General features: G+C 36.9%; 1 protein-coding gene across 1 annotated transcript in view; it reads left to right on the top strand.

Moving 5' to 3' along the window:
- The window catches only part of CAPRIN1 (cell cycle associated protein 1), a 37,419-nt gene that overhangs the window by 14,602 nt on the left and 7,204 nt on the right, over positions 1–15,613 (top strand). Inside the window, exons 5-15 of the mRNA XM_030864753.2 lie at positions 866–1,104; positions 1,197–1,279; positions 4,907–5,044; positions 6,657–6,709; positions 6,787–6,873; positions 7,976–8,131; positions 8,222–8,330; positions 10,513–10,574; positions 11,044–11,154; positions 11,372–11,521; positions 12,478–12,628. Of these exons, the coding sequence (XP_030720613.1) occupies positions 866–1,104; positions 1,197–1,279; positions 4,907–5,044; positions 6,657–6,709; positions 6,787–6,873; positions 7,976–8,131; positions 8,222–8,330; positions 10,513–10,574; positions 11,044–11,154; positions 11,372–11,521; positions 12,478–12,628 (1,339 nt within the window). The remainder of the gene's footprint in view (positions 1–865; positions 1,105–1,196; positions 1,280–4,906; positions 5,045–6,656; positions 6,710–6,786; positions 6,874–7,975; positions 8,132–8,221; positions 8,331–10,512; positions 10,575–11,043; positions 11,155–11,371; positions 11,522–12,477; positions 12,629–15,613) is intronic.

Raw genomic sequence — 15,613 nt, 5'->3', positions numbered from 1 at the left:
CACTGGTGTTTTCAGGAACTTTTCACTGGGCCTTTAACTTCATTGGCAGTCCTTTTATTTAACTCTGATCCTTTGTTGCACTTTCCAGAGTTATTAAACGCTTTTTTTGTTTTGGTTCAAGAGCTTCTTTAACCTAGTTCCAGCCTACCTTTTCAAGTCTTCATAGTCTTCCCTACTTGAACTCCTCATTTCATCCAAAGTGGCTTTCTTTATTATCTTACTTTTGCTTTCTTGACTTATTTTCTCATTCCTGCCTTTCTTCCTAGAATGGAAGTGGTGGATTGTTGGGATGAGTAGTGGGTTTGACATCTTCTTGTGAGTCAATAGTAGGCAATTGAAATTAGTATTTTGAACCATTTTTTCATAGATAAGATTTTTTTTTATTGTGGCTGTTGGTTGGGTTTCTTTTTTAATTGTCTCAGAACCTTAATTAAAATTTTTAGTTTTTATACTTTTTATTATGGAAAATTTAAAAACTAAAGAAAAGACTATAATGAGCTCACATTTACCTATACCTAGCTTTTACAGTTACCATGATTTCATGGGCAATTATATTTCATCTATACACCTACTCCCTTGCTCCCTGCCTGCTAGATTATTTTGAAGCAAATCCCCAATATATTGTTTCATTGATACCATTTCCATAGTGTAATACCTTCTAGGAAAAGATGTATTTTGAATTTCCAGCAGCTACTTAAAACAGATTACTTATTAAATTGTTTTTAAGTTGGGAGTCATTCTTTTGTATATCAGGGTCTCATTTAACTCAGCGAATGAAATATGTCTTACTTACATTGGACCTGAAATTGATGTAAAGGAGTTTCGTAAAACTTATTTCTACGTCTATGTTTATATTCTTATGCAGATTCAGAAAACAATAAAGAAGACAGCACGTCGGGAGCAGCTTATGAGAGAAGAAGCTGAACAGAAACGTTTAAAAACTGTGCTTGAGCTGCAGTATGTTTTGGACAAATTGGGAGATGACGAAGTGAGAACTGACCTCAAGCAAGGTTTGAATGGAGTGCCAATATTGTCAGAAGAGGAACTGTCGTTGCTGGATGAGTTCTACAAGTTAGCAGACCCTGAACGGGACATGAGCTTGAGGTATAGTGGTATTTGATAATAGAAATTTCTAAATGTTGTGTTGAGTAGACAACCGAAAGGTAATTAACTAGCTGTTTTATTATTATTACAAGGTTGAATGAGCAGTATGAACATGCCTCCATTCACCTGTGGGACTTGCTGGAAGGGAAGGAAAAACCTGTATGTGGAACAACCTGTGAGTATCACTGACAACTTTTGATTTTGTGACTAAGAATCTTTAAAATTTAATGTAAGATAGATACCTAGTGGGAAGCAGCTGCATAGCACAGGGAGATCAGCTCCATGCTTTGTGACCACCTAGAGGGGTGGGATAAGGGAGGGTGGGAGAAAGAGGCAAGAGGGAGGGGATATGGGGATATATAGCTGATACACTTTGTTATACAGCAGAAACTAACACAACATTGTAAAGCAATTATACTCCAATAAAGATGTTTAAAAAAAAAAAGTCAAATTCATAGAATCAAAGAAGGAAATGCTATTTTCCAGGGGCTGGGGGGAGGGGGAATGGGGACTTACTAATCACTGGGCATAAAGTTTCATTCAAGCAAGATGAATAAATTCTAGAGGTCTGCTGTACAACATTGCACCTGTAGTCAACAATAATATATGGTACACTTAAATTTTGTTGAAAAAAAAATTTGTTAAAAGGTAGATCTCATGCTAAGGGTTCTTTCCACAATAAAATAAAATAAAAGTAAATATTAAAGAAATTTTAGAACTGTGTAAATAACGTTAATCCACTGTTTACTTTTTGGTTTATTTTCTTTTTGTATCTTTTTATTTATTTATTTTTTGCAATTTTTTTGTGTGTAAGTCAAAACACCAGCATCAACCAATCAAAAATCTATAAAGATGGGAGTCCTAAATTAACATGGTTTTGTTCATAACTTATTTTGCTTGAGGTGGACAGATTAATACCAAATTGACTTTCATTGTTTTTGGTACTAGATGGGGACTGGTTTTTCCTTACAGATGAAATTTTGTGAAAAACATTTACTGCACCCTGTACATTCTACTCATGGTCATAGCCTTAGTCTATCTTTAGTTTTTCTTAAACTTCTGCCAATTTGGGACATTCATTTTTTCCTATGTTTTTTAAAAAGCTAATATCTAGGCCAGTGTTCTATATGTGAACTCCTTAACTGTAAATATGCAGTTGTATGATTTTTTTTTTTTTTTTCGGTACGCGGGCCTCTCACTGCTGTGGCCTCTCCTGTTGCGGAGCACAGGCTTCGGACGCGCAGGCCCAGCGGCCATGGCTCATGGGCCCAGCCGCTCCGCGGCATGTGGGATCCTCCCAGACCGGGGCACGAATCCGTGTCCCCTGCATTGGCAGGTGGACTCTCACCAGTGCGCCACCAGGGAAGCCCTGTTGATTTTTTTTTGTTTTTAAAGGATATTTTTAAGTTACACTACCTCAGTAAATTAGGAATTTTAGATTTTAACCCCTTAGTCAGGGAATAGATTCTTAGCTATTTTTAATGTCGATTTAGGGAAGTAGATTTTTGAACATATTAAGGCAAAAATATCTGTTTATACCCTGTTTTTAGCTATTTGGTTGAAAAGAGCTTATACTTTTTATGGCAAAATTGTATGATGTAATTTGGAGTGTATTTGCTTTAAGGAGATGGGTAAATCAAATATGAGGAACCAATGCTTTTGTGTCTTTTCACGTAAGAAATCATTTTCTTGGTTTGTTAACTTGTGTTGTCTGTATTTCTTCGTTAAAAAAAAAACTTTTTGGCTTCTTGATTTTAGTTCTGCTACAAATATGTACTGAATTCCCCACTTGAAGTTTGATTAGAAAGCAGTTGACGTGTATAAACTTGTTAGCTTCAAAAAGTAGCTTTAGGTCAACCCTGATAAAATTTTCATGAGCACTGTTGAGGAGTAACAAGGGTTAAAGTCTAAGCCGTAGCTTGTTTTGGTGTTATTTTCTACCTAGCCTCATTCCTGCATCTGAGGAATGTAACATCTTTATAGTTAATGGAAAGATATAATTTACTCATATTAGTGTTTTTATGTGCATTCAGTTTTCATAAGTTTTTTAAAAATAGTTCTGAGGCAGGAGATTCTGAAGCAGGGGAAGGAAAACATGTGAAGTGTTCAGCATTCAAAAGTTAATAGTTATTGGGACTTCCCTGGTGGTCCAGTGGTTAAGAATCCACCTTCCAATGCAGGGGACACGGGTTTGGTCCCTGGTCGGGGAACTGAGATCCCACATGCTGCTGGGCAACTGATCCCACGTGCCACAACTAGAGAAGAGTGAAAGATCCCGCATGCCGCAACGAAGATCCTGTGTGCTGCAACTAAGACCCGACACAGCCAAATAAATAAACATATATATTGTGTGTGTGTGTGTGTGTGTGTGTGAATATATATATGTGTGTGTGTGTGTGTGTGTATATATATAAAAAGTTAATATTTATTTAGTTATTTATTTGGCTGTGCTGTGTGGCTTGCGGGGTTTTAGTTCCCTGACCAGGGCTTGAACCGGGCCCTCAGCAGTGAGAGCGCAGTCCTAACTACTGGACTGCCAGGGAATTCCCAATAGCTTTACTTTTAAAAAAAAAAAATTTATTTATTTGGTTGCATCGGGTCTTAGTTGCAGCTCTCGGGCTCCTTAGTTGTGGCTTGTGAACTCTTAGTTGCGGCATGCGTGTGGGATCTAGTTCCCGGACCAGGGATCGAATCTGGGACCCCTGCACTGGGAGCGTGGAGTCTTAACCACTGTAACACTAGGGAAGTCCCCCTATAGTTTTACTTTTAATAGCATTAATTTTATAATACTTTGATATAATGTCCCTGAAGTTTCATTTTTCTGTATAGTGACCTATTTAATAGTCTTGCTCTACATCTACTATACAAGGCCAGGAAATGGAGATTAACTCCTGACACAAACCTTCCCCCACCGCCCTGTCCCCTTTACGTACCAAATTCTGACAATTTTATTTTCCTTTTAAATATCTTTTGAATCTACTTCTTTTTCTCTACTTTTCTGCCTTTCTGTTGTCTAATGCAGTCTCTTAACTGAATTCACCATCCATTCCTCTTTAAAATCTTTTAATGGTTTTATTTTAATCACATTTTATATACATTTGCCCTTAGTTTGTAAGACCTTGCATATTCTGGCTCTTACCAGTCTCTCCAGACTCATCTTTCCTTATGCGTTTTCTCACTCCCTATGCTCCCGCCACAATGCATACTTTAATTTTCTTGTATTTGGCACCCTGTGTACAGGGCTTTGTAGATGCTGTTGCCTCTGCCTTGAAACACTTGTTTCCTCTCTACTACTCACCTTTCAGATCCCAGCTCTTGCAGCCCTTATACCAGAAAAGCCTCTCATGGTCTCTCCCTGATTAGGTCCAGTCCATTGTACTTCTGTGTAGTACTTTTCACAGATGTAATTTTACTGTTTTTGTGAGTATTTGATAACTCTTCTTTATTGGACTGTTCACTTAGTGAGGGCAGATACTGTATCTTTACATACCTCTCTGTAGCCCCAGTGCCTAGTTCATTGCTTAACATACAGTTAGGTGCTAAGTAAATGTTTATTGAATGAATAAATGATAATTGTCAGGGTTTTTTTGGACTAACTTATTTAAAATACTTAAAAATTTAATACAAATAATTTCTTGTTCCCTATTCTGTAATAAATTTCTGTTGGAATTTAATGGTTTTATGTTTTTAAGTAACGGTTGATGGGTTTTTTTTTCTTACCACTATATTTTGTAGAATGTTGAATCTTTTAAGTCAGGCATCCTCAGATAGTCCAAGACTATAATTAATATTCTGTTTTTAGATAAAGCTCTAAAGGAAATTGTTGAGCGTGTTTTCCAGTCAAACTACTTTGACAGCACTCACAACCACCAGAATGGGCTGTGTGAGGAAGAAGAGGCAGCCTCAGCACCTGCAGTTGAAGACCAGGTAGCTGAAGCTGGTGAGTACTCAGGTGGATATGAGCTTTAGTTTAGGGTCCTGGTTTTACTTTCCTTTGCCACAAGTTCAAGCTATACATTTATTTAGTTATATTTGTACACTTAGATCTTTAAAGAAACTTTAAGCATGACCAAATATTAAGACAAAGCATGTTAAGAGTAATTCCCAGAGGCATTAAATATCAGTTGTTTATCTTTTTTTTAGTTTTATTTTTAAAATTATTTTATTTTTGGCTGTGTTGGGTCTTTGTTGCTGCGCGCGGGCTCTTCTCTAGTTGCGGCGAGCGGGGGCTACTCTTTGTTGCGGTGTGCTGGATTCTCATTGTGGTGGCTTCTCTTGTTGCGGAGCACGGGCTCTAGGCGTGTGGGCTTCAGTAGTTCTGGCACGTGGGCTCAGTAGTTGTGGCTCGCGGGCTCTGGAGCACAGGCTCAGTAGTTGTGGCGCACAGGCTTAGTTGCTCCACAGCATGTGTGATCTTCCTGGACCAGGGCTCGAACCTATGTCCCCTGCATCAGCAGGTGGATTCTTAACCAGTGTGCCACCAGGGAAGCCCCTATCTTGTTTATGTTGATCATTGTTACAGACTGGTATTTCTCTTGCTGCAGTATTGCTAGGCTGGAGTATGGATGAGGGAGCAACTGTTGTAAGGTTTTTCAAATAGGTTTTTGGCTGATGTACACAGATTTATTGCTGCTTGCAATGCCAGTATATGAGGTGAATGGTATGAGGTTTTCTGGTTTTTTTTATGATGGAGTGATTATAACTCCATGATCTTGAACTATAAATTCCTCAGTCACCAGAGATCTATTCTGGCACCTAGCACATCACTAATAGGTAGGTAAGCACTTACTGTGAGGACTTTTATGATAATGTAAGATGATGAATAAAATTTTGAGTACTGTAGGGAGTGTTGTTGGAGCATAAACTTTATAATGGGTAAAAGCATGGATTCCAGAATCAGACTGCCTGGATAGAATCTTGTCTACAACACGTATTAGCTGTGTAACTTTGGGCAACCTACTGAACTTCTCTGTACCTCAGGTTCTTCATTTAGGAAGTAATTTGTAAAGTATGTATACAGTGCCTGGCACATGGTAAGCATTAGGTTGAAACTAGAAGGGAACATTGCACATCAATGGAATTTATGGTTGCAGATCAATATAAGGCAGTAAGGCAGTCTTTTTTTTTTTTTTTTTGGCTGTGCTGTGAGGCTTGTGGGATCTAAGTTCCCCAACTAGGGATGGAACCCAGGCCCAGGCAGTGAAAGTGCCGAGTCCTAATCACTGGACTGCCAGGGAATTCCCAAGACATTTTTTTCCCCCCTTACCACTTTTACCAAGTAAAATAGAGACTAGGATGCTGCTTTATTGGCATTATACTTGATCCAGAATAATTACTATTGAAACTAAAATAATTGTGGAATAAATGGTAAAGAAAACACTTTCTGAATATATTGTAAGAATAATAAAATGCAGAAACGTACTGTTAACTATAACTTTGTAAATAAATTCAGACTATGTGATGGTGAACTGTTTACTTATTTGGATTTAAATGAATTGTTAACTTAAAAAAAGTTTTCTTACACTCTTTTGTATCGTTTTTTAACCTCTTAGAACCTGAGCCTGCAGAAGAATACACTGAACAAAGTGAAGTTGAATCAACAGAGGTATGATTTTTATTTAATGCTAGCTTTCCCTTTCTGCCTTTCAAACAGAGGTCTCAAACATTTACTTTGCTTTGCAGTATGTAAATAGACAATTTATGGCAGAAACACAGTTCAGCAGTGGTGAAAAGGAGCAGGTAGATGAGTGGACAGTTGAAACAGTTGAGGTAAGAGCTCTCTGTTACAAGGTTGATGTCTTTTGTCTTTAGTTAGTAATTCTTATCTCTCTTAAGAACAATTTTAGATTGTTAAGTCTTTTGCATTCTTAGTACATTTATTAGAATAACAAACTCATCATGTAAGACTGTTCTGTTTAAAAGGTGATTTGTTTGTCTTTGAGGATATTTAATATAATCACTGCTTTGCTGATACAATTACAAAAAAATATACAAATATCCATTTATAATTTATGGGGTTAATCTGTCTTTTAAAGTACATGATTTGTCTGTTATCAGGTTGCTCTATAAAAATCTGGGCTCCCACATGGATAGCCTTCAGAAAGACTACCTTACAGGGCTACGTTGGAGTGTCATCTTAGACTTCTCCTTCACCCTAGTGCTGTTTGGTTACCAGGCTCTGTTAGCTCAGTATTGCTTACAAAGGAAATAAGGTTGTGACTTGCCCAGGCTTAACAGATATGACTTGCCCAGACTTAAAAGCCAGACAGAGGAATATAAATTTGATGTAATAAAAATTAGTGATATTTTTCAGTAGCAGGGAATTACTAAAAACAATAATCAGAAATTATTAGAGCTAGAAAAATGACAGAGTGAGCTTTGGCTTTTGTAACAGTTTTGATGAGGTGATAGAGCTTGATCCTATGGTATTGCCAGAGAGAATGAAATGATGGGAACTCAAAGCTTGATGATAATAATAGCTAACATTTCTTGAATGCTCATTATATATCATGTACTGAGATAGATATATATTTGGTATAGATATATAGGTTTGCTTAATATAGAAGGCTTAACAGTTTAAGCAAAACACATAATTTTAGGAAGTTATAACAGGTAGTCTTTCTTGAAAGCAGTTTACAAGGTAAATCTGAAATGCAACATGGTGACCCTGTGGAATTGGGAACACTATAGAAGTGATAGCATTGATCAGAGTGTTAAATTTGGCATAATTTGGTCAGGTTGAATACATTCCAGTCTGCTATTCTGTTTACAGTGTAGGTGGTGTATGTAATTTGGGGACCAGTCATGATGATAATGAGTGGAGCTCTGTCATTCTACCAACCCAGTCCCCTCTCCTTCTCTCCCATTTTAGGTGGTAAATTCACTCCAGCAGCAACCTCAGGCTGCATCTCCTTCAGTACCAGAGCCCCACTCTTTGACCCCAGTGGCTCAGGCAGATCCCCTCGTGAGAAGACAGCGAGTACAGGACCTTATGGCGCAAATGCAGGGGCCCTATAATTTCATACAGGTAGGTGCTATTTAGTCAAACACTATGACAGAAGGGTTAAGTGTTTACATTATTTAACTTAATTCCATTACATTCTACCTAAACTTGTAGGATTCAATGCTGGATTTTGAAAACCAGACCCTTGATCCTGCCATTGTATCTGCGCAGCCTATGAATCCAGCACAGAACATGGACATACCCCAGCTGGTTTGCCCTCCAGGTTAGTAATGATACATGTTTATGTGAGAAAAAAAGTATAGAGCCAATGCTTTCAGGTTTTGTAAAGTTTATGAAAATTAATTTTTTTCTTTTTAATGCTTAACTTTTAGATCTTGTATCTTTTATTTTTATTTATTTATTTTATAATATTTATTTGTTTGTTTGTTTGTTTACTTTGGCTGCGCCGGGTCTTAGTTGTGGCACGCGGGATCTTCGCTGTGGCATGCGGGATCCTTTTTTTTTTTTTAGTTGTGGCATGCGGGCTTCTTAGTTGCGGCATGCGGACTCCCAGTTGCGGCATGTGTGCGGGATCCAGCTCCCCGACCAGGGACCGAACCTGGGCCCCCTGCATTGGGAGCGTGGAGTCCTACCCACTGGAGCACCAGGGAAGTCTCTGTATCTTTTAATTCGATGAGAAATGTTACTGTTTTTTCCTGTAATATGAATAATATCTGTAGTTCCATCATTGGTGGTGGTGGTGGATTTTTTTTTTTGTAACTTTATTGGCATACAGACATACAGAAAAGTACAAGCAAATTTATAGCACAGTGAGTTTTCACAAACTTGAACACGCTAGCACCCAAAAGTGGAACTTTACCAGTACCCCAGAAGGCTACTTGTGTTCCCTTTTAGTCAGTAGTTACCTCTCTCCTTGCCCCATTGGTAACCACTTCCTAACTTGTAAAACTGTAGACCTGTTTTGCTTGTTTTTGTGTATAAATGAAATTTTGCTTGGCTATTTAAATTTCAAAATTAATCTAAGAATAAATCTAGTATTAACAGGTATCTTTCTCTGAAGGATGATTGCAGCTTTTTAGGAGAATTTCTGAACATTTTATTACTTAAATAAAAAATGAGATGGAGTCGGTAAAAAATAGTGGAGTGGGTAAGGGAATGCTCAAGAGGAAAGTGGAAGAGATAGTAAGTTTCAAACTCTTACTAGTCTTACACCATTATTTGAAACAGCAGCATACTAAATATGGTTGGTGCCTTTGTATCAGCTTAAGTGCTTAAGCTTAAGTAATTTTGAGTCTTGTTTTTTTCCTACAGCATGTCAGCATTAAGGGCATAAAAGTGGAACCATGTAAAGTAACACATTTAATGTTGTTAATCTTTTTTTTTTTTTTTTGCGGTACGCGGGCCTCTCACTGTTGTGGCCTCTCCCGTTGCGGAGCACAGGCTCCGACGCGCAGGCCCAGTGGCCATGGCTCACGGGCCCAGCCGCTCCCCGGCATGTGGGATCTTCCCGGACCGGGGCACGAACCCGTGTCCTCTACATCGGCAGGCGGACTCTCAACCACTGCGCCACCAGGGAAGCCCTAATGTTGTTAATCTTAAGTGTCATGAAAGGAGTTGCTGGTAATAGCATGTTTAATGAACACAGTTAATATGGTTAAGGTAGTTAGGATTTCTCTAAAGTAAAGGGAGCTCATATCTCTCTACCAAGAGTAGAAAACAGATCAGTGTTCATTTTTTGAGCTCTACCAGAGGAAGAAAATACATAGTTTTCTTAGCTGCGCTAGTCAACACATGCAGCACTGATGTAACCTGTAAAGCTGTTTAGATGTTCAGGTAAGGCTGAGTTCACTAGACTCTCCAGTGAAAACGGATGATTTCTAAATGGCTAACGAAAGATACTGTATTTTTTATTATCTAACGGTGATTTGGGAGTGTAGTGGAAGGATGGTGAGAGTTGGCAATAATATGCACATTGAGTTGAATATAGGCTTTTTAAAGGTATGTTTTTATTTTTTCCAGTGGCAACATTTGAAATTGTATTGAAAGTTGATAATGTTAAAATGTTACTGAATATTATCTAAAAGTTTTGAGTAAGAGTAATGCTGCTTTATGGTTACTGCTTTAAAAGGCTCTTTGTGGGTAACATTAGCATTGATTCTTACCATTCTGCTCTACACCTCTTCATTAGTACTGTCTCACTAACACTTTGCAAAACAAAGTGGAGGCCATTGTGACAGTTGACCTACAGTGACTATCAATTAATTGAAAATGCTCACTTGAAAACTAAAATCCTGCCTATACTTCCCCATTTATTTTCATGATTGTTGAAAAGTTTATATAGGATTTGGCTATAGAAAATTGACTTTAAAGAGCAAGTAAATGTATTTAGACATTTCTGAAGAAATTTGATTTTGTATGATAGTATCGTTTGATCAATTTTGCAGTTCATTCTGAATCTAGACTTGCTCAACCTAATCAAGTTTCTGTACAACCAGAAGCTACACAGGTAAGAGTGATAAAAATATTTTTACAGCTTTTTGTTTTTAATCACTTCTTGGGTCTCTTTCTTAGTTAGTTTATGAAAACCAGGTAGGAATTTGATAAGTGTCCAAGTCTGGCATGGGTAGCTAGCTATCGGCCTTTATTTCCATCTTTACATTTATTTTTCTTTTGATGAACTAAAAAAATTTTTTTGTTAATCCTTGTGTTTTATAATTATAATGAAGAAAGAAGGTTTTTAATTTTGAACTGAGATTTTAGATTTCATAATTTTAAAACTTAGTGTAGATGTTATCTACATTTGTGGGGAGCTTCATAACTGGACTAGGGTTTATTTAACTTTGAGCTTTAATAATATATATATTCTTGCAGTTGTTAGGTTTTATAGTCTCTTTATCATATCTGTTTCTTAACCCTGTATGTATTAAAGGTGGTTTATAACAGAATGAAGCTTTGATTTCTTTACTTCTTTGTAGGTTCCTTTGGTTTCATCTACAAGTGAGGGATATACAGCATCTCAACCCTTGTACCAGCCTTCTCATGCTACCGAGCAACGACCACAAAAGGAACCAATTGACCAGATTCAGGCAAGTTCTGTTACCAGGTCATGTGAACTTGATGAGGCAATTATACATGAATTGGGTGGAGGTAAATAACTGTTAATACAGTGTCTCTTCGTTTTGGACCCAATGCATGCACTGTAGTATTTTTGTTTCATAAAATAGTTGAGCTTGTTAACATACGTATGGGTAGTAGACTTGGCTTAGTTTACCACTAAAGTGTGATTATTCACTTTGTGTTTAGGCAACAATCTCTTTAAATACAGACCAGACTACAGCATCATCATCCCTTCCTGCTGCTTCTCAGCCTCAGGTGTTCCAGGCTGGGACAAGCAAACCTTTACATAGCAGTGGAATCAATGTAAATGCAGCTCCATTCCAATCCATGCAAACGGTAAGCAAATTAATCCGACTAACATTAAGTGCCTGGTGTGTACTACCTTCATGCTGGAGTCTCAACAGAAAGTCTTTATTTAACTTTGCGCTTGAGTCTGCATCTACCCTAACTGTAGGGTATATTTAATTGAAGACAGACTCTCATTTTTTTCTGTTCCCAGAGATAAATTTGAGTCTTAGGAGTTATGTGCCCATGTCTTCTTGTTTTGTAGTTTCACCGTTTTGATTTGATTAACAAAACTGTAAACATGAAAAAAGTAGACTAGTATAACATCTATTATATATATAGATCATTACCGAGATTTAACAACTGTTTACGCTTTGCCATATTTGCTTAATCTTTTATTTTACTGAAGTATATCTCAAAGTAAAGTAATGGACATTTTGATACTTCACCCTGGTTCTTCAGTAAGCATCTCTAAATTGCAGAATTTCTAGAAAATAATGATAATGAAAATACTGTGATTGATGGGATACAGCCAAAACAGTGCTCACAGGAAAATTCAGAGTTAAATGCTTAATTTTTGATGAAAGTATCAATAAAAATAAAATAACTATTTAAATTAAAGTTCTTAGATTTTTAATTTCTGTAAGTGATATTTTGTCAGGGGTTTGCATCTTTTAAAAAGATTTCTCATTTATAATAGCATTTCCAAGGCTTCTGATTATATGTCTTTTTAGATTTTTAATCCCCATTTATACTCTGCTTTAAGTGCTATATGGTATATATGTATTTTCGACATTGAAGTGCATGAACTGAGGTGTGTGTATGTGTGTGTGTGTGTTTGTGTGTGTATGAGAGAGAGAGAGAGAGAGAGAGATGTCTGAGACTTCTGTAATGGTCTTTCTTACGTTTCAGGTAAAACCAGAATTGAGATCTGCATGGCCATGTTAAAAGTAGGGAAATGATTAGCATAAAGGGAAGAACTAATCATTTACTTTATTTACTTATAGGTGTTCAATATGAATGCCCCAGTTCCTCCTGTTAATGAACCAGAAACTTTAAAACAGCAAAATCAGTACCAAACCAGTTATAACCAGAGCTTTTCCAGTCAGCCTCACCAAGTAGAACAAACAGAGCTTCAGCAAGAACAGCTTCAAACAGGTAGGAAAACCAGTGTCACCTCCTTGACTACTTGCTTTGCAGTGCAGTTATTGACAGGTTAGGAGAGTTTGGACTTTTGAGTGGCAGTGTCCAGGAGTTTTTGTTTTGGTAGTAGACCATATGAATTTTTCATTGCTGATCCTGAGTAAAATCAAGCCCATATTTGCTCTATGTGAATTATTGCAGTTTTTGGAGGCTTTATGCCCATTTTCCCTTGGTTAGTGAGTTTTCATAATATCCTATCTTATTTCATTATGTGATTTTAGAGGAATTAAACTTGTTATTCAAATTGTGATCAACTTTGCTCTTAATTGCTAATTATTTGAAGCCTGCTGGCATGATACCTGGCAGCAAGTTGGTTATACAAAATTAAGCAGTAAAGGAGTTGGTGTGGCTGCATTTGGTGGACTAGGTTGAAACAAGGTCCTTGTTGGCAAGTAAGGTCATAATTTGGCCAGTTGTCATACCTATCACAATAATAATGTGGATATAGATATTTTAGATTTCTTACATTTGTAAGACATAAATAGCTTTTTTAGGTCTTTGGTTATTTAATTCTTAAGAGATGTAATTGGAATCCCACAACAAGCTAGCAAACCCTATTAAGAACCATAGGCGTTAATACTTTAATTTTACTGGACTGACTGATGTGAGTAACTGGACTGACTGATGTGAGTAACTATCTCTGATTGTCTAATTTCTTGACAGACCTGGGTCAACATTGATTTTTCTTACATATCACTGTAGTATTCAGCATCACTAATCAGGGAGGTTGAATCAACCACAGTCTGACAGAAATTTGGCAGTTATGCTATCTGTGTTTTTGAATGATAAAACTGGACTTCTTGTTCTCAGGCTCCTTTAATTATTCATTGCCATGTACAGGCGTACCTTGAGGATATTGCAGGTTCGGTTCCAGACCACTGCAATAAAGCAAATATCTCAAAGTGAGTCATGTGAAATTTTTGGTTTCCTAGTGCATATAAAAATTCTGTTCACACTATACTATAGCGTATTAAGTGTGCAATAATAGCATTATGTCTGAAAAAAGTGTACATGACTTAATTTAAAAATACTTAATTGTCAAAAAATGCTAACCATCCTCTGAGACCTCACTGAGTCATAGTAGTAACATCAAAGATCGCTGATTACAGATCACCATAACAAATATAATAATGAAACAGTTTGAAATATTGCAAGAAATACCAAAATGTGACCCAGAGATATGAAATGAGCAAGTGCTGTTGGAAAAATGGTACTAATAGACTTGATCTACACAAGGTTGCCACAAACCTTCAATTTGTAAAAACAAAACAAAACAAAATGCAGTATCTGTGAAGAGCAATAAAGAGAAACACAATAAAATGAGGCATGCTTGTGTTCATAAGTTGGTTGTAGAGCGGATATATTTGGTGCCTTTAGACATTATGCTAACATGCTTGCTGTTTTACCTTTTTTTAGATGGTGTAATGAAATTAAAAATTACTGTATATCATTTGATTTGGTTAGTTTGGCCCTTTGTGCCAGTTGATTTCAAGCTATCTTGTTCTTATATTCTACTTGACATTACTAATTGACTGTGAAGCACTGGACTAGATAACTTTTGTTACCATTTCAAAATACACATTATTTATGAAACTTAACTTCATAACATTTACAGATATTTTCAGTAAAAAATCAAATCGGCCCATCTGCTTTGCTCAGACACCTCCACCCTACCACTCTGATCTAGGCAGCCATCAGCTCTTATCTGGAATATTGCAGTTGTCTCCCTTGACTCTTATTTTAGTCCAGTCTGTTCTCCACACAGTAGCCAGAGTGATTATTTTAAAATGTAAATCAGATGCCTCTCTCCTGTTCAGAACCTCCTAGTGACTGCCAATTACATTTAGAAAAGAAATCCAAAGTCTTTACCTTGGTTTACAAGATCCATGATCTGGCCCCTGCCTTGATTCTGGTTGTATATCCTATTTTCTTCCTTATGTGCCCATACCAGCCACAAACACAAATTCTTTCCTTTCTCACGGCCTTTACACTTCCTTTTCTTTTTGCCTGAAACTTTCTTCCACTGATGTTTCCATGGCTTGCTTCTTGACTTTTAGGTCTATGCTCAGATATCACCTCACAGAGACCTTCCTTCATTGCCTTGTCCAAATGTAATGTGCTCACTTGGTCACTCATTTATTCTACTTGGTGTTTTCCTTAATCACTTATTACCTGATACAGTATAGATGTTTTTACTTGTATGTATATTTTATTTACTTATTATTTCCCATTATTAAAACTTCCTTATGGGCAAAGATTATGTGTTGGCAGCTAACTCATCCCTTGTGTCTAGGACCAGGCCTGGCAGGTTGAGGGCATTCTGATATTTGTTGAACAAGGCAGTGTATCCCATCATTCCAGAAGTTTTGTTTTAATCTGAATTAGTATCTAGTCAGGAACAACATAAAAAAAGGATCTGGCAAGGATCTTTGGCTATTTTTTATGGACTAGTGTTTATGCTTTACATGCACTCAAATAGGAATTCTGGTATTTTTAAATCAAGATCACCCTTTAATTGTTCTACTTTGAGTTTCTTGCAGTGAGATTTGACCAAAAGGCATAATAGAATTCTTATTGATAAAAAGTGAGTCGAAAATTCAGTTCTTCTACTTTTTACTTGCATATGAATGAATCTTTTTATTTTTAAAAAATTTTTATTATGTTTTGGCCATGGCGCATGGCATGTGGGATCTTAGTTCCCCCACCAGGGATTGAATCCATGCCCCCTGCAGTGAAAGTGCAGAGTCCTAACCACTGGACCACCAGGGAATTCCCTGAATGAATCTTTTTAGATAGAAAATGTTACTGGTACTTGTGATATTTGCTTATAAGTTAAAATTTTGGGAATGTAGTAAAAGGTAATTTATGTAGAAAGAGCACACTGTGAATAGTGTATCTGGTCCATTACATAGTTCAAAAAGGAGCCATGACCCCTTCTGT

The sequence above is a fragment of the Globicephala melas genome, chromosome 8, assembly GCF_963455315.2.
Source record: "Globicephala melas chromosome 8, mGloMel1.2, whole genome shotgun sequence".
Lineage (NCBI taxonomy): Eukaryota > Metazoa > Chordata > Mammalia > Artiodactyla > Delphinidae > Globicephala > Globicephala melas.
This window is presented reverse-complemented; position numbering and strand designations above follow the sequence as displayed.